At 36.3% G+C, this 17,800-nt stretch overlaps 2 protein-coding genes across 2 annotated transcripts; one reads left to right on the top strand and one right to left on the bottom strand.

The window, feature by feature from the left end:
* Positions 1–262: 262 nt before the first annotated feature.
* Positions 263–9,331, top strand: LOC144451173 (methionine--tRNA ligase, cytoplasmic-like). Its single transcript, XM_078141970.1, has 19 exons — positions 263–370; positions 1,427–1,505; positions 1,819–1,900; positions 2,374–2,493; positions 2,805–3,077; positions 3,275–3,384; positions 3,728–3,844; positions 4,564–4,767; positions 4,971–5,172; positions 5,407–5,481; positions 5,699–5,965; positions 6,137–6,254; positions 6,544–6,757; positions 7,276–7,407; positions 7,537–7,641; positions 7,744–7,927; positions 8,088–8,174; positions 8,657–8,738; positions 9,148–9,331. The coding sequence occupies exons 1-18, from the start codon at positions 268–270 to the stop codon at positions 8,705–8,707; spliced, it is 2,523 nt and encodes an 840-aa protein (XP_077998096.1). The 5' UTR covers positions 263–267; the 3' UTR covers positions 8,708–8,738; positions 9,148–9,331.
* Positions 9,332–11,878: 2,547 nt separating this feature from the next.
* LOC144444453 (S-adenosylmethionine synthase-like) lies at positions 11,879–15,222 on the bottom strand. The gene is made up of 8 exons (XM_078133878.1): positions 15,153–15,222; positions 14,527–14,604; positions 14,147–14,269; positions 13,625–13,881; positions 13,191–13,409; positions 12,807–12,989; positions 12,342–12,475; positions 11,879–11,981 (listed from the first exon to the last, which is right to left on the bottom strand). Exons 1-8 carry the CDS (start codon positions 15,220–15,222, stop codon positions 11,879–11,881), a joined length of 1,167 nt encoding a protein of 388 aa, XP_077990004.1.
* Positions 15,223–17,800: the final 2,578 nt, after the last annotated feature.

The raw sequence follows: 17,800 nt of genomic DNA, 5'->3' as shown, positions 1-17,800 counted from the left end.
TAAATACATAGAACAATAATCACATACATGAAGTGAGAGCTAGCCGGAAAAACGCTGTACGTGTAATATTTAAAAGCAACTAGTGGGATCCTATAGAGCGACCGCTTGTGGCAAATAGACACAAAGGCCTTATGCTACGATGTCATTTCGGAAGACTATAGTGGCGCTGTATACCTCGGGGGTTCTGGGTACTTTGAATATATATATAAAATCGAGTTTCCCGATTTTTCCATTCATAGTGCCACCAGAGCTGAAGCAATTCCGACAATGAAGCTGTACTTCGAGAGAGGCTGTCGGCACATCCTGAAGGCTGTCATTGCGGCCGAGCTGGTCGGAGTTAATGTTGAGATAGAAGAAGTAAGAGGGTCAGGTGAGATCTGAATACAATAGAACGTTACCGTTATAGAGTCAGCAAATTGAACTCATCGTCTCTGAAAACCGTGGCCGTGACGGCCTCTGCACCTAGTTTTTTATTACACCAATATACTGTTTACTGTAAGCAGATTTGTTTGTCATTTATTCAAAATTTTCTGCAAACAGACTACCCTTTCATAATAAGTCATGTAAAAACGTAAATACAGGGAAGTGAAAGAGCCACAGTTCTATTCCATATTTGGAAAAACAACTAAATGGCTGTTGGGACATTTAAAAAAATCAAACGGACTGCCCTTACATAATACGTCATTTAAAAGTTGATTACAGGGAATTGAGATAGTCCTAGCACTGTACTAATGTTTTCCATAGTTGGGAAAACAACTTAATGGCATTTAGAATGGGTATTTCAAAAGAAAAATCTTTTCACAAAAGTGATGATATTAATACATGATAACTTAAAAAAAACACCGAAACCGTAAATACTGATGAAAGCCTTACACTTCCTCAGTACATATATAAACTATTTCTTCAAAAATTTTGATTTTTGGTGTGTTTTGCAGTATCACGTAATAATAACTGAGGCGTGATCAGCAACAGAATATAGCAGAACATATATTTATTATTTCAGGGAGCTTTTCTTTTCACAAATTTGTCCATGAAAACAGAATAATTATGTTTTGCAGATACCAGAAATTAGGTTTTTATCTTAAATAATTCCCTATTAGACAATGTAATCAACTGCTAATCGTAAAAATCGACATATTGCATCAACTTTGTTTCGGAACCTTCTTCGTCTGATTATGTAGGCTATATTTCCCACTGAGGGGGTACACAATGTTCGAAAAAAGTGTCAGTGCGATTTGGAGTTGACATATTTTAAAATTGCAATAATATAAGGGAAGTTTGCTTGAATTTTGATAGACAAGTTGGCTATCTAGACTTTCAAAATTTTAGTCCAGTTTTCCCTACAATTATTACACGGGTTATACAACTAAATCCGACGATATAAAATTGGTTTATTTGGTATGGATTACTTTCATTTCCGATACAGGACATTTACCGGAAAACAAGTTCCCACTTTTGGAAGTCAACGAGAAAGAGTTTGTGTCTACTTCTAATACCATCACAAGGTAAGACTGAATACAGAAACACTTGACAGCAAAATGAAAAGATGAAAGTACCATACGCTTACCAGCGCTTACACACACACGTACACATCCACAAATTTAAATTCGAGACAGAGGGAGACGGGTAGGGAGAGTAGAGCGCGACATATACATGTGTTGTGTATATGCACAACTGTCTGCCTGCTGTGTGCTTGTGTGTGTGTGTGTGTGTGTGTGTGTGTGTGTGTGTGTGTGTGTGTGTGTGTGTGTGTGTGTGTGTGTCTGTCTGTCTGATATTTTAAGATTCATTTATTGATATTTTGCCCTCGGTAAACAGGTACTTATTAAGAAAGGGTAATAAAGACATCGATGATATCAAAGTAGATGAATGGTTGAAATGGGAAGAGTTGCAGTTACAGGTAGGACTTACGTTTCATGTTTTTTTCGTCGTTGCATACACGTCGTAACTATTACAAAAAATTAATGATTTCAGTTTCTAACTGAACAGAAAATTCTCTTACATATTGTATGAGTAATAGTGAACGTCTAATACCATCAAGTATTTGAAACCAAATCTACTCATGCGCACTACATATCAGTGACCAAAAGATGACAAGGAACGATAGTTAGAGTTGTTTGTGTGACAGGTGTAATTATGTTTTAGCCCTTTAAGTTATTAATATTTGATCATTCATTTTGAGCTATTAGAAGTTGTGGGGTTTTTTTTCACACTGACATGGTACCCAACCATACACAAACCAGTCTAAAAGATGTGAAACAAAAATGAAATATGAGTTGAAGAATGGGAATAGAACCAAGTTCAACTATTTATAAGTGAAATTCCACAGGGTGGTAATGAGTTAGCTCACTGCGGTGAATTATCTCATTTCAGGGAATACTGAGACCGTACTTACAAGAAGTTACTAGGACTTCAAAAGACAACCCGGAGACCTTAGCTGGTGTTCTCAGCCACTTGCAGTCGGCGGTTAAAGAGGGACAGTACTTGGTGCAGGTAATGGACGCTTTATAACTCAGAAACAAACCTGTAAATGAAATCTATAGCTAATAATCAATGTTATGTGTTGTCATTTTAGAAATTGAAAATAAATATCCCAGTTTTAAGAAACCAAGATGACAAGATTTGATTTAAAACGCCATATAAATTACTCCCCTTGATTTCTACAAACCCCTATATATTACATACATAGGTGTGGATAGGTTAAAATTTCATCTAAGTTTCACCTTTTCCTTTTTGAAAAACACACAATCTTTGAATTTGCCTAACAGTTGCTAAGATTCTTGGACTGTATGTTTATTTTCTAGAATGAATTGTCAGCAGCAGATATCGTAATATGGTCTTCGCTATATCCTGTGATAGCTGAGAATGAACAACTCCGATCATTGTATCCTGTTGTCACTGAGTGGTTCACTCAGTTGAATAAACTACCCGAATTTAAATCTGCCGTCACCAAGGTTACACCAGAAAAGGGTGCAAAGGTTAGCCACGCTCCTGCTTCTGTTGACCTTGAGATCAATCCCACCGCTGATGATGTTGGAAAAATGAGAATCGATGGTTCAATTGGTGGAGCTACAGCGGTGAGTAAAATTTCATTCTCACTTGAAAAAGTGTCATCATTTTAAACGTCGTTTTCTGCTTGTTTTGTCAAGACAAGAATATTCACATGAAGACAGTTGGGATGACATCTTTTGGTACTCTCAATGGGACAATTTTGATTTCCTCGTTCTTATACCATGACACGAGTTTGTTTTAATTCCATACGTTTATTCAACAGGTGTCAGAAGAAGGCACTGGTGTAACTTCCACAGAGCTCTTGCTAGCCAGAGCAGCATGGACTAGTGGTAGAGATCAGCTTCCTACACCTTACAAACCCCAACATCCAATGTAAGTTATTGACACCAAATTATTGTCTACAGGGAAGAGCACGTACCCTTTTCATGAACCATATTGATTCATATACGTCTCGGATGATTTTGTGTTTTTCATGCCCCATTCAAATAGCTCTGACCCAATTGATGCCAAAACGTTCGCACATACATGTACATTATTGTAATAAGCAAGCTACCTGTTACAACCTCTGACATCAGTTGACATTTGGCGTAACTTTATATCGAAATGACATGTCGACTTGATAAAGAAGCACTTGTACGCAGCCATGGTTTGTTTTTGCCGTTCTCGTTTTATTCAATTTCGTTCACACAGCTGTGTTTCCAAATCCTGTTTACAGATTGCCAGCGAAAGACAAGAAAAATGTTCTGATTACCAGTGCATTACCTTACGTAAACAATGTACCACATCTTGGCAACATCATTGGATGTGTACTCAGTGCTGATGTATTTGCCAGGTACGTAACGATATGATCTTAGTTTATGCTTCAGCATGGACTTCTTTTCACCTTAGACATTAAATAGACATTGCTTCCCTAAATGCAATACATAATTCGTACCACATTTGATTAATCTTTCAACCGAGGAACAGGGAATAAATTGGCAGCGCCAAACACCAGAAATTGCCGATACTTGCGGTGGCAATTTAACTGAAAGACTAGTTGGTTCTATTTCGTAAGTATAACAAAGAAGGGAAGTAAATGAACAAGTTTTGCCGAATCATACTCATAATGGGATTATTACAGATGCAGTATTTCGGATAATCAAGAACTTGAATATGGAAGAGATGTTTCAGAACTACATCCATGCATGCACGGGTGCCTGTTTAAATTCATCAGTACACAGTGAACGCTAAATATCTAAGTATCCCTCTTTAAGTTGATAGTTCGAGAGAATGGTAAAGAAGTCAAAATTTGTGATTTGTATGCATTCACATAATATGACTGTATTCCCAGATACAAATAGTACATGTCCGTAAAGAGAGCATGATTACATAAATAAATGGAAAAGGGATCGAAAAAAAGTTGTCTGCCAACTAATGTAGTCCAACCCCGCCAATACATGTGATAATAATCAGAATACAAATATTACATGCGTTACCGAAAATTGTTTTTGTTGTTGTGGGTCTGTATTACCTTTTGTTTGAAGTTAATGTACTTTCTTAATTTATCATTAGATTCTCTCGTCTATCTAATAACAATACCTTGTACATATGTGGAACCGATGAGTATGGCACCGCAACAGAGACGAAGGCACTGGAGGAAGGATTAACACCCAAGCAAATCTGTGACAAATACTTCAAACTTCATGATGAAATCTACCAGTGGTTTGAGATAAGTTTTGATTACTTTGGTCGTACAACTACAGAACACCAAACAACGTAAGTGATGACATAAACATTCGAAAGTACACTACATTGAAAAGCAAATTTTGCAACACATTACACTCGTTATATGTCTGAATTCAAAATCTTAGAGTTGGTCTTCCATAAATACTGCAAAATCCACAAACAACTACTGTGTTAACGAGGCACGTTAATGAACTTTTACATGACTGACCCGGTTTTATTCGCTCTTTTTCCAGCATAGCACAAGACATCTTCTGGAGACTGCATAATGACGGCTACACTATTAAAGACACCGTTGATCAGCTACTGTGTGTGAACTGTGACCGTTACCTAGCTGATCGTTTTGTGGAGGGAACTTGTCCAATGTGTGGATATGATGATGCCAGAGGTGACCAGTGTGATAAATGTGGTAAACTTATCAATGCTGTTGAACTAAAGGTAAAAGTGTAAATCAAAGGCTATTCAATCAAGAACCTCTCGTTGCTATTTTATATGTAAAAATGTACAAAATCATCTGTTGACATATACAATCTTTGTAAGATAACCAGGTTCATTTTCTTGTAAAACTAATACAGTGATGAATTCACAACACCAAGTTCATAAAATGACTCGGTTATTTTAGGAAGGTGTATATAAGACTTTCTCCGTTCTTGATCTTTATTTATCTTACAGAAACCTCGCTGTAAAGTATGTGGTCAAACACCAGTCATCAAGACATCAGAGCATTTGTTCCTCGACTTGCCAAAGGTGAGCTCAGATAGGCAGCACGTCGTTCTTCAATTTCGTTTTTTAAAAATATTTCAGGTAAAATCTGATTGCTAAGTGGTTTTTTTTTCATGTTTCCCTCGGATTAGTACAAAAAAGTTATTTTAGATCATTTTATGCATAACCACACTAATTATCTTGAACTCGCTTGTTGACCTGAGTTTTAACCTTGTATGTTTACATATCCATTTTATTCCAGTTGGAACCAGAACTGAACGTATTTCTGGCGAAGAATGCAGCAGACGACAACTGGACAAATAATTCGAAGACCATTACATCATCCTGGATCCGTGATGGTTTGAAACCTCGCGGGATCACGCGTGATTTGAAGTGGGGTACACCTGTGCCACTGGAAGGCTTTACAGACAAGGTGTTCTATGTATGGTTTGATGCACCTATTGGGTACCTGTCAATCACGGCTAATTATTGTGAACAGTGGGACAAATGGTGGAAGAATCCAGATGAGGTATGAGTATGCATATATTTATCCATGCTTCTTCAGTGCTCAATCAGCTTATAAAATCACAGCTTGATATGCACTGATAGTCGCGACTGCCAACAATCGAAATTGTACTGTTGTGATTTTACCATAAGTACATATGTTGACGTTTTCTTTCACAATCATCCATCCATCTAGGTTGAATTGTACCAGTTCATGGCTAAGGACAACGTCCCATTCCATAGTGTGATCTTTCCAAGCACCTGTATTGGAGCCAATGATAACTACACACTGGTCAATCATTTGATTGCCACAGGTCAGTGTACAGTAACTGTAAATTTATTTAATGTTGTTTTCTTCGTTTTTGTATTCTTTTGAAATGACATTAGAGTAACCTTACACTCCGAAACAGTAGACAACTGTAGTCTGAGGTAAAACACACTAGCCAAACATAACTAATACACATACATACATACATACATACATACATACATACATACACACACACACACACACACACATACACACACGCACACACACAAGTACACACAAGTATGTTCAAATGTTACATTATGCGCTCAACTGTGTTCTTATTTTCCTCTCAGAATACTTGAACTATGAAGATGGTAAATTCTCCAAGAGTCGTGGTGTTGGTGTGTTCGGTAATGACGCAAAGGATACTGGGATACCTGCAGATATTTGGAGGTTTTACCTGTGTTTCATTCGCCCAGAATCACAGGATAGTGTGTTCAGCTGGAACGACTTTGCATTGAAGACAAACACAGAATTACTGAATAATCTTGGAAACTTTATCAATCGGTAAGTTAATTTTCTTTATATGCACTATTTTTAAAAATAATCTTTATTCTGTCGGTACTCAAGATTCCATATTTAACGTTGAAAAATATCAAATGTGTTCGTGTATAAATCAATAACTGTGTTAACAGAAACTGATAGTCATTATCTGTGAGAGTTAGGGCAGAATATGACGTCATACCCTTCAAATTAGGAATAGATGTCAATGAACATTACTTGTCAGTTTATATAAGAATGTGAAATTTGAAATATATACATACACACATACGTGTCAACGTACTTGCACGCACACGGGCCCGCAAGCACGCACATGCAACCAGACAGACACAGACGGACAGACAAAAAACAACAACAACAACAACAACAACAACAACAAACAAACAACAAAAACAACAAACAAACAAACAAACAAACAAACACACACACACACACAGAAATATAACGATAATATGTATCGATATGACAATACTGTAGACGATAAAAGACAGATTCATAAAGGATATTATCGATTTATCTTCCAGTGCATTGGTATTCTGTGAGAAAAATTTTGGCGGCATGATCCCACCAATCGCTCTAACAACTGATGACACACAGCGGTTGGCATTGGTAAACAGAGAACTAAGGTCTTACGTACAGAGCCTTGATAAATGCAGGTATGTTATGTGTGGTGCGTGTGAGAGACTTTTTTCTGACAATCCTTTAAAAAAAAAATAAAAAAATGAGAAAAGATCATCGAGTACGTTCTACAACTTTATTACACAATTTTGTCTTCTTATTTATAGACTACGTGATGGCTTGCGGCATATTCTTCGCATCTCAAGCCTTGGAAACCAGCTGATGCAAGCCAACAAGCCGTGGGAACTACTCAAAGGGGACGAGAAAGACAGGTAAGGCATTGTACTTGTTAAAAATAAATAATGAAGCTGTCATCAACAACTATTTTAGAAAAATAAAATAATAACATGGTTTATACTTGCATTTTTATACAGGGCTCGTGCTGGGTCTGTAACTGGTCTGAGTGTTAACTTGTCTTGTCTGTTATCAGTGTTAGTACAACCATACATGCCATCAACAAGTGCAAACATACAACAACAATTACTGGCACCCAGTGACTGTAACATCATCACTGAACAGTTTGTGTGTTTCCTGCCACCAGGACACAAGATTGGAAAGGTAAAATTCCCACACATTTTTTTTTCGAGAGCTGATAATCAATTAATCAAACACATAAAAAAGAAAAAGAAGAATCATTGTATCCATTCTACATTATTTATTGTGTCATTTTTCACTGGTTAGCTGCTAGTTTTTAAATTTACGTTCTCTTCTTTGTCAGCCAAAACCACTGTTTGAAAAGATTGAAGACAGTAAGGTAACGGAATTTAGAAGAAAATATGCAGGAACACAAGCAGAAAGAATCGAAGTAAGTTAATCCACAGTTAATATATGAAATAGGGATGTCAGTGTTTCCGTCATCTCACTGGAGTGAAATTTGAAGATATAAGTCTTAGAAGTTAAACAAATGGGTAGTTGATCAAAATAGTAGCAACAGGACAACTGAAGGCCATTCGTACTGGTGCGATTCGAGTTCACATTTATGGTTCATGATGGTTTTCACAAAATCGAAATTTCCCAATGAAAACCAATTCACCTGAAAATGAACGTCGTCTGGCCCTGCTCGACAAAATACTTACTAAACATTGCTATATAGTTCATCGTCTGGCTCAACACAACTTTTTACAAATCTTGGCTACATCGTCTACATTGATAAACAATCTGATTAATTAATTTTTAGAGCTTGGCGACACTCTGGTTTCAGGTGACACAGTTTCAACTCTATCTGTATAGTACACCAGTTAATATTCTGAGCAATCCATATTGAACTGAAATTTTCATTTTTTGTAGAAACCCCAAAAGGTAGAATCGAGCCCAACACCAGGAGTGAACGACAACTAGACAAGAGCGCAGGAACAAAAAAATCTAAAAGGTACCGAACTTCAGATGTGTTTCTTCGAATAACAGGCTCAAACTGTAAGAACACTTAGCTGAGTCGAGATTTTGAATTAAGAAATACTTTACTTCAATAAGGAAAGCCAGCATTACGATGTCGTTTTAAAACCAGTAATCAATGATAATTCAGTGTACCGTAATCGTGAGTAGGATAGTGTGAAAAACCTACATCGTTACGCACATATAGTAGTGTGTCAAACATGCAATGTTTTCTCATCCTTCATAGCTGTTCTCTTTAGTAAACTAAAACGTTTGAACAGAGTGGAAAAGAATGAAGGTTACAAGTCCCCGTTAACGGCCTTACTAAGTCTGGTAAATACATTTTTTTTGCATCTTGATGAATATTACTTCACCATAGCTTTTTTCTTTCTTTTTTCTTTTTCCAGAGTTTTCTGTGTATAACCTTTACATATTATGGAAGAAAACCAAACTTTTCGCATTTGAAATTCAGAATGAAATTGACGTCATCTACACACAAAGGGGGATGCACCATGATATGAATTGCTGAACACAAAGCCTGCTTTATCCCACAAAGTGACGTCACATTACAACTTTAAAACATTAATTCTCAAAATAGGTATAAAAGTATACATTGACAAAGAATCTAAACATTGACTTGCTTGACCATTGGGCACTGAAACAATTAACAATCATCCAACCAACCAACCAACCAAGCAAACAAATTAAATATACATGCATTCACACACACACACACACACACACACACACACACACACACACACACACACACACACGCACATATATACATACATACATACATACATACATTCATTTTGATACATGTATACACATACATACATACACACAAACACATACTTGTATACATACATACATACATATACATACATACATACATACACATACTTGTATACATACATACATACATACATACATACATACATACATACATACATACATACATACAGAGACACACACATACATACATACATACATACAGACAGACAGACAGACATACATACATACATACATACATAAGTAACACACCGGGCGAAACGATCTTCAATCAGCAAGAATAATCAAATAAGAGTTTAGGTTTGATTTAAGACCTAACAGTAGCAGTTTTACGCAAAACTCAAGATGTGCAATGTTTTTAGGAAAGTTCATGTTAGTTTGAAGTGGACATGCAGTGGAAATGATATCAATAATTATAAACCAGTATGTGCTGGAGATAACGTATAGTCATGGAAAGGCGACTAAATGAAATCTGCCTTCATCATTTAAAAGAACATTGATTTTGTTAGTTGCTCTTGCAATGACGGCGTTGTTAATTCATTTTGATTAATTTGTATCTTAGCCGGTTCTATTTGAATCAGATTTCTTTTTTAAAGACACATTTGACATATGGTATTAAATTAAATACATGCTACTCCTAGAATTCGGGACAAAAATTAAGATGTAAGTGTATCAGGACGTTGTTATGAAAAGTTTCTTTGCTGCCCTTGTTTCTGAAAGTGCCAATTTTAGTCAGACTGTATTTCTGCTCAACTCAAATCTCCATAGACAATATGTAGATTACCACGTTGAAATGAATTAAAAAAGAAAGACTTTATTCAACCTATCTTGGGTCGTTATGTTTCTAACTAAACAATGACAAGAGAGAGAGAGAGAGAGAGAGAGAGAGAGAGAGAGAGAGAGAGAGAGAGAGAGAGAGAGAGAGAGAGAGAGAGAGAGAGAGAGAGAGAGAGAGAGAGAGAGAGAGAGAGAGAGAGAGAGAGAGAGAGAGAGAGAGAGAGAGAGAGAGAGAGAGAGGGAGGGGAGAGAGAGAGAGAGAGAGAGAGAGAGAGAGAGAGATACGTCGGTATACAATGTACTATTAATCGTAACTCGACCTTTCTACACGAACTCGGGGAACCTTTATTATCCAGTAAATTCTTATCTCGAGTAACGAACTTGCGAGGAAAGCTTCGTTTGGAAGGTTTCAACTACTTCAGATTTTGATTTTGTTTCCTAAGTAACTATTTCATATTTTTCTTAAAATAATGGACTACCAGCTTGTAGCATGGACAAGCTTTGTCGAAGAAAAAAGAAGTAACAAATCTCTATCACATGACATTTCGTGGAGCATTCTCGTATAAATTTCCATTACTTGGGTAATTATTCTTGCTTGTACCGATTCTAGTATGCGACAAACAAGTCAAGTAAAATATTAATTTATTACATAACCTGTACGTTTTTTCTTTCTCTCACTCACTCCTTCCTTCACTCGCTCGCTCACTCACTCACTCACTCACTCACTCACTCACTCACTCACTCACTCACTCACTCACTCACTCACTCACCTACTCATCGATCGACATAGCAATCGTCACACTTTCGTAAACAAATCATTCAATAATCAACTAACCAACGTTCTTAACGTAAATGAAGTAAAACCCACACCAGTTGGGATATGTGAACTTACATGTTGAACATTTATTGTGATGAACTCGAAATCATACATGTATGCTATATTACAGATTGGGACATTACTTCCAAAGTCTCTATACCAAAACAATACCAAACACCTAAAGTATGCATAGTCCTTAGGGAATTACATTTTTCAACTCTTACTGTTATTGGCTGCATCATGATCAATCGATAAATCTACTTAAAGATAAAATACCAAATTTGATAAATTCCCCTGTGTCTGTAATCTCTCCAGTTGATTACAGAAAAGAAATCAACATCACAATGTGATAAGAACTTTCAGACAATTCAAAGTTAATATGAAAGAAGAATAGTAAAAGTATCAATAACAAGCAGTCAATTACCTCAAATTAATTTGCACTCACCTAAGGCTTTAAAACACCTCTAATATATTTTTTGTCATGAAGCATAAAGCATTTCAACTATCTATTCAACCATTTTTTAAAGAAAAAGATCGAGAATACACGTCATCATTATGGACTGAATCAAGTCATTATGTCATAAGACTTCTCATATATACATCAGGTAGGATACAGCTTATGGAAGGATTCACTATTATTTGTCTTCAAATATTTGTTCCAAGTTATAACTTTTTAATCAGGCCAAACTGTCAGGACGACTTCGAATATAGACATCTATTAAGTGTATTCAAGGACAACTGTTGTCGCATTAAAATTCCAGTTTCTTTGGTTGTTCCCAGGTGAATTCAGGTCGTCCAAAATGTCCATAGCAACTGGTATTTTGATATATAGGTTTCTTCAAATCTAGGTCTCTGTAGGGAGGATTGTCAATTGTATAGTGATTAGTTTTGAAAACGACAAAGGCACAAATGTATGTAACTACTGATCTCTTGCTTATTGCATAAATAAGATAGTAGAAAATATGACCCGTGTGTCACTGCTTGGTATCTATATCACCTGCAACAATTTTCGTGGGCTAAATACCTGGTGGGCTTAAAAAAAATTACCATAATCAAGATGATAGTGTATACTATATGTTTTGTTGCAATACGACTTGTTTTGGACTACACATCTTCAATTTTATGGATACTGAATAAACGAATGTAGAGACAAATGACTGAGACGAAGCAGGCGTCGATTGTTGTTTAAGAAACTGATGTACATGTACATACCTGACTATGATACCGGGTCTCAAATCAAAATTCTTCTTCACAATATCCAGGAGTTCTTTTTCGGAGCGATCAGACGTCCCATAGTCAAACACAGAAATGGATAACGGTTCAGCAATGCCAATAGCATAGGAAACCTGAAAGATATTGAACATAAGAGAAGTAACTGTGACAGCTTACTTCTATTAGACTTGCTCGCCAATCGAATTATATTCCCCAGACTCATTCAGTTAATGTATGTATGTATGTATGTATGTATGTATGTATGTATGTATGTATGTATGTATGTATGTATGTATGTATGTATGTATGGGAATGAATATATCACTAGCTAGTGTAGTAAGAAAGTTTAAGAATGTCCCATGTCATGAATATTCATAACGCACGGCAAACCACGAGAACATACTTGGTGACCAGAGTTTGGGTAAATGTGCTCATGTATATGATTTTAAAAGTCTTCATACGTACTTGGATCAAGATTCGTTTTGCCAAACCAGCCTTGACAAGAGACTTGGCAACCCATCGTGCTGCATAGCCTGCTGATCTATCCACTTTAGTGTAGTCTTTGCCGGAGAATGCACCGCCTCCGTGGGCTCCCCAGCCACCATAGGTATCCACGATTATCTTTCGGCCAGTTAATCCAGCATCTCCCTGTGATTATAAAACAATCATAAAGCCTCGCTGGAATTGTGAATGTGAAACATATAGCAATTTCGGGAAAATTTGTCAGTCAATACTATGGAAAATCGAACAGTTTGATCACTTCTTGTGCGTATCATATTGTTACGTACATAATTTACATTCTCTTTTATGCAGGTACATTTTAAAATGATAAAACCCGGTAATCCTCACCTTGGGTCCGCCGATGATAAAGCTGCCCGATGGGTTCAAATGATAGATGGTATTGTCATCTAAGTACTTGGCAGGGATAACCTCTTTGATTACTTTCTCCTTGAGCTCTTTCCGCAACACTTCATTCTCAATATCTTTCGTATGCTGGGCTGATATAACTACGGTGTGTACACGTTGAGGAAAACAGGCCCCGTTCTCAATTTTGTATTCAATGGAAACCTAAATCGAGACAAAATGACTGTAAATGAATTCTTCTATTCTTCAACTGTTTACGGTTGACAAAAATGCTAAAGGCAAAGGTACATTTTCAACGTAATTTTGCAATGGTATCAATCATTGTTGTCGAAACTTATTAGTATTGTGTGTATTATAGCTGGAACAAAACGTGTTTTTCCTGTATTCAGTATTTCTAATTCAAAAGAATTGTGTTGTACCTGGGTCTTTGAGTCGGGACCTAAGTATGGCATCGTACCATTACGTCTGTTTTCTGCTAGTTTACGATTCAGGGCATGGGCAAGATCTAGAGTCAATGGCATGCATTCTTCGGTTTCGTCTGTTGCGTATCCAAACATAAGCCCTTGGTCTCCAGCACCAATGTCTTCCTCCTTCCTGTCGATATGTACCCCCTGGGCGATTTCTGGGGCTTGTTGTTCGATTGCAACTAACACGTTACATGTCTCGCAGTCAAACCCTTTGGACGAAATCAATAATACTTACATTTATGCAAGCCTTATACTAGCTTTCACTTTTAGGTGTGATATCCAAGAACGATAGACCATTTTCTATAGACAATCACATACAAAAAGTGACTCTACATAGTCAGAAATTACATCTATTTTTATATGCATCGATACCTTATACTGAAGTAATTCTCAGTTTGAATTTAAAATGTTGTTCTTGATTTCACTTCTAATTTCTATGTATATGTAGCTATCATTGAAATTGGTAAAACGTACCCTTGGCGGCATCATCGTAGCCAATTTTCTTGACGGTGTCACGAACAACTTTCTGGTAATCAACTACAGCTTTTGATGTTATTTCACCGCAAATCAGAATCATTCCAGTCTTGGTACAGGATTCTAATTGAAAAGACACAATTCTTTACACACTGCTGACGTAATAAAGGTGGATATAAAGACGGACGAAACTATCGCTACGAAAACTTTTTGTTATGAACATAAATGCGGGACAGGTTTTAGTTTGTAAAAGGGTCGAATCGAAACATAAAATAAGGTTGATAAATACAGATCGGTAGGTGCTATAAACAACTTGTGATCACAAGTGCAAAGTACATGGTATTGGGAGTATAGATAAACAAGAACAAGGCGAGTCTCACCACATGCCACTTTGGCATTAGGATCTTGCGCCAAATGTGCGTCTAGGACAGCATCGCTGACTTGATCACACATCTTGTCTGAAACAAGAAAAGGCACACACGTTCGTTAAATTGAACGATTACATGAACTGATATATTACGCACACGTCTTAACATGTTGCTGTCGTACATTTAAAAAAAGAAAATTTATATTGAGAGACTTGCTAATTGCTGTAGGAAAGGAAACACAATGCTTAAATGATACGTGTACGTACATACAGGTTCATCCAATTTAAACATTAGTGAAAAGACAGCCATGGACACACACACACACACACTAACACATACATACATACATACATACATACATACATACATACTTACATACATACATACATACATACATACATACATACATACATAATCCACACACACACATACATACATACATACATACATACATACATACATACATACATACATACATACATACATACATACATATACACATACATACATAATCATTGACTCAGAGCGAAAATTGATTTCAATCTGCACAAGTTTCCAAAATAACAGTTTAAGTCCGTTTGTTGAAGTCATACTCAATATAGAAAAAAAAGATACAGATATGCCTATTCAATACGTACCAGGATGACCTTCGCCAACTGATTCTGAGGTAAAAAGAATACTCTGAACATTTTCAACTTTTTCTGTCATGTTGACTAATCTTTTGCCCCTCTCTGGTTAGAAATGCTGTAACACAAAGTTAGTTGGACATTTAAACTTATTCGGACCGAAATACAATAGCCTGGTATTGGCCAGTAAAGACCGCAATTTGGTGGCGCTGTTGCTGAGTGGTCACTCCCGTGATGCATTACATTAAATCGATATCATTAATGATCGATATCATTAATGACAGGTGTCTCATCCCGTGACAGCGATATACATTGTTAAAAATCAATTTGGGGGTTTACAGTCCACTGTACATGCTACATATTCTCTATCTCTTAGTGAGTCATTAACATTTTCTCAAATCAGCAAATTTCATCAACATCCCCGGTTTGATTCTATATGCCGTTAAGCCATAAATAAGTTGTTAGGGTAGCAAAAGTATAACTGTTGGAGTTTCTGGTATAATAATCAGCAATGGTATAGGTTATGTGGATGTTAAATACATATCATTCAACCAACGTTTATTTAACTTGATATGGGGGAATAAACATTAGGCCAATATAAAGCGAATTGTATTGATTAATATCAAGATCGAAATTGTCCAACATCACATTATATTAGTTTTCAACAAGTACATTTTGTTAAGTTTTGTCAACGCCTCTACTTTATCCCATTACTACCAAACTAGAGAGACTATGAGTTTCAACTAGGGGGCATGATGTTTATTTCATACAAAAACGTTGTAAGTTATGGATAACACAAAAAAGTGTGAACACTGATAGCGCTCATACACGTGAAATGTTACATTTTATCTCACTGCACCGTGAACGCTAACAAACAGTTTTGTGTTTGAATATTCCTTGTTTCATCCAACAGTGATGTTGATTTGTATTCACAGTGAGATACAATGTATCGTTTGATATGCTTGTGCGCTATCAGTGTCTGTAACAACCAACTTGTGAGACGTAAGTAAAAACCACCGTGCTGCCCAATTGGAACACTATAGTCACGCTGGTTTGGTAGTAAATATTTAATGGGGTTGTTATATTCCTTAAACACCAAACGCAACATACCAGTGTACCTATGACTACAGATTCTGTGCAAGCTACAGATTTATGATGTCATGTGTATTCAGCACTAGATTTTAAGTGGTTCTATGGAAGTCTGTGGTGACGAGTTCAGTAACCGTAGACATTAAAGTGAAACAAACATAACATATAGGTTTCTGCACTCAGATACGGCACTTCATAAATTACAAAAGGTTTTCTGTCTGACAGATCATGAAATTTCAAAATGTTACTTTTACGGTGAAACGTAAGCATTTAAAACAAAAATAAATATGAGTGTTCACGGAAAGATTAAGGAAGATTTTCCAATAAGGACATTGGTCTCAAGTATATGCTTACTATTGGTGACTACTTTTGAGTATTTATATTTTCAGGAAGGAGATGATTAATTCTAGATATGTGCGATAGGGTGTTTCTAGCGCAGTGCTCACATCATTCAAATGACTGCCATACGTTTCAGCTAAAATCCACCACTTCTACGATAGCAATACTAGCAAATGACAATATATCGAGACTAGATTACAGTGTGCACAACTATACTATCAGATGTTTCAAACCGATGGTTTCATCTCAGACCACTAATTTAGTTGTAGAAACTGAGGTTTCATTCAGTAGCCTAAAAGGTCAATTTACTATCAAATTAGAACTGACCTTGTTTGTTATTGCAAATCGTTAATGCTCAGAGCAATTTCTGTAAATCCCCTTAACATTCTTAAGAATCCCTCATTACCCAATACTAAAAGTACACGTTCAGGGTCATTGCAACATCTGAAATGGTGAAAACAACAACATGACATCATGTCTTCACCAATTCGATACAAATATTTTAGCAAACCTTTCCTTTCATCACATGTAGGTCGAATGCATGTTGAAGGTCTTGAACAAGCAATTGTCGTATCTCACAGCCATTGTGAGCTAAATTCACAATATTGCCTCGCAAGGATTTGTCAAAATCTACAGTTTACATTGTAAATGAATAAGCAGATACCAGAAGAGTAATCCTAATAAATTTCAGAGAATGGTGTTTTCCAATTATTTTACAAAATTATTGTACTGATGAAAAACAAACGATTTTTTTTGAACATACAAATAAACAAACATTAATATAGTAATGGGTATTTAATACACGCTGGACAATCCGCGCAATCAGCTATAAAGAAGTGAGTAGTTATTATGGGGGTTGGGGGCATATTTATCGTCTTGTAAAAGTAAAATCAATTGAGCCCAACGAGCTATTTTGAAAACATCCTGACCACCTCCCCGAATTTGGTCATTGAGTAAACTAGCCCTCTCTGTCTATACCAATGAATTGTATGTTGGACACCACGATATCAGACTTCATCACTAAAACAAACCACAATATTTCTCAAGGTATATTAATAACTGTTGTTATATAAGAGGAGAACAATGGTTCCTGATAGAAACTGGAAACATTGATTTCATTAAGTCTTCAGAATAATTATCATTTGGTACCACTTCCAATCACTGTTTTTTGTACGTTCCACTCTTTTGTGAACTCAAACACAAGGTTCCATTGTACAATGACATAACTGGGC

The sequence above is a fragment of the Glandiceps talaboti genome, chromosome 2 (genome assembly GCF_964340395.1).
Source record: "Glandiceps talaboti chromosome 2, keGlaTala1.1, whole genome shotgun sequence".
In the NCBI taxonomy this organism is placed as follows: domain Eukaryota; kingdom Metazoa; phylum Hemichordata; class Enteropneusta; family Spengelidae; genus Glandiceps; species Glandiceps talaboti.
Note: the sequence above shows the minus strand (reverse complement) of the source record. Positions and strands in the feature narration are given on the sequence as shown.

What these genes read in the sequence shown, in the direction of transcription:
- LOC144444453 (XM_078133878.1), bottom strand. Translation starts at nt 15,222, where the DNA reads ATGACAGAAAAAGTTGAAAATGTTCAGAGTATTCTTTTTACCTCAGAA. An exon ending in CAAAACGAATCTTGATCCAA is followed by an intron (nt 12,476 to 12,806) that starts GTACGTATGAAG and finishes AATATCTTTCAG; the next exon opens with GTTTCCTATGCTATTGGCAT. An exon ending in AGACCCGGTATCATAGTCAG is followed by an intron (nt 11,982 to 12,341) that starts GTATGTACATGT and finishes TCCTCCCTACAG; the next exon opens with AGACCTAGATTTGAAGAAAC.
- LOC144451173 (XM_078141970.1), top strand. Translation starts at nt 268, where the DNA reads ATGAAGCTGTACTTCGAGAGAGGCTGTCGGCACATCCTGAAGGCTGTC. An exon ending in ACTACAGAACACCAAACAAC is followed by an intron (nt 4,768 to 4,970) that starts GTAAGTGATGAC and finishes CTCTTTTTCCAG; the next exon opens with CATAGCACAAGACATCTTCT. An exon ending in GGTGGAAGAATCCAGATGAG is followed by an intron (nt 5,966 to 6,136) that starts GTATGAGTATGC and finishes CCATCCATCTAG; the next exon opens with GTTGAATTGTACCAGTTCAT.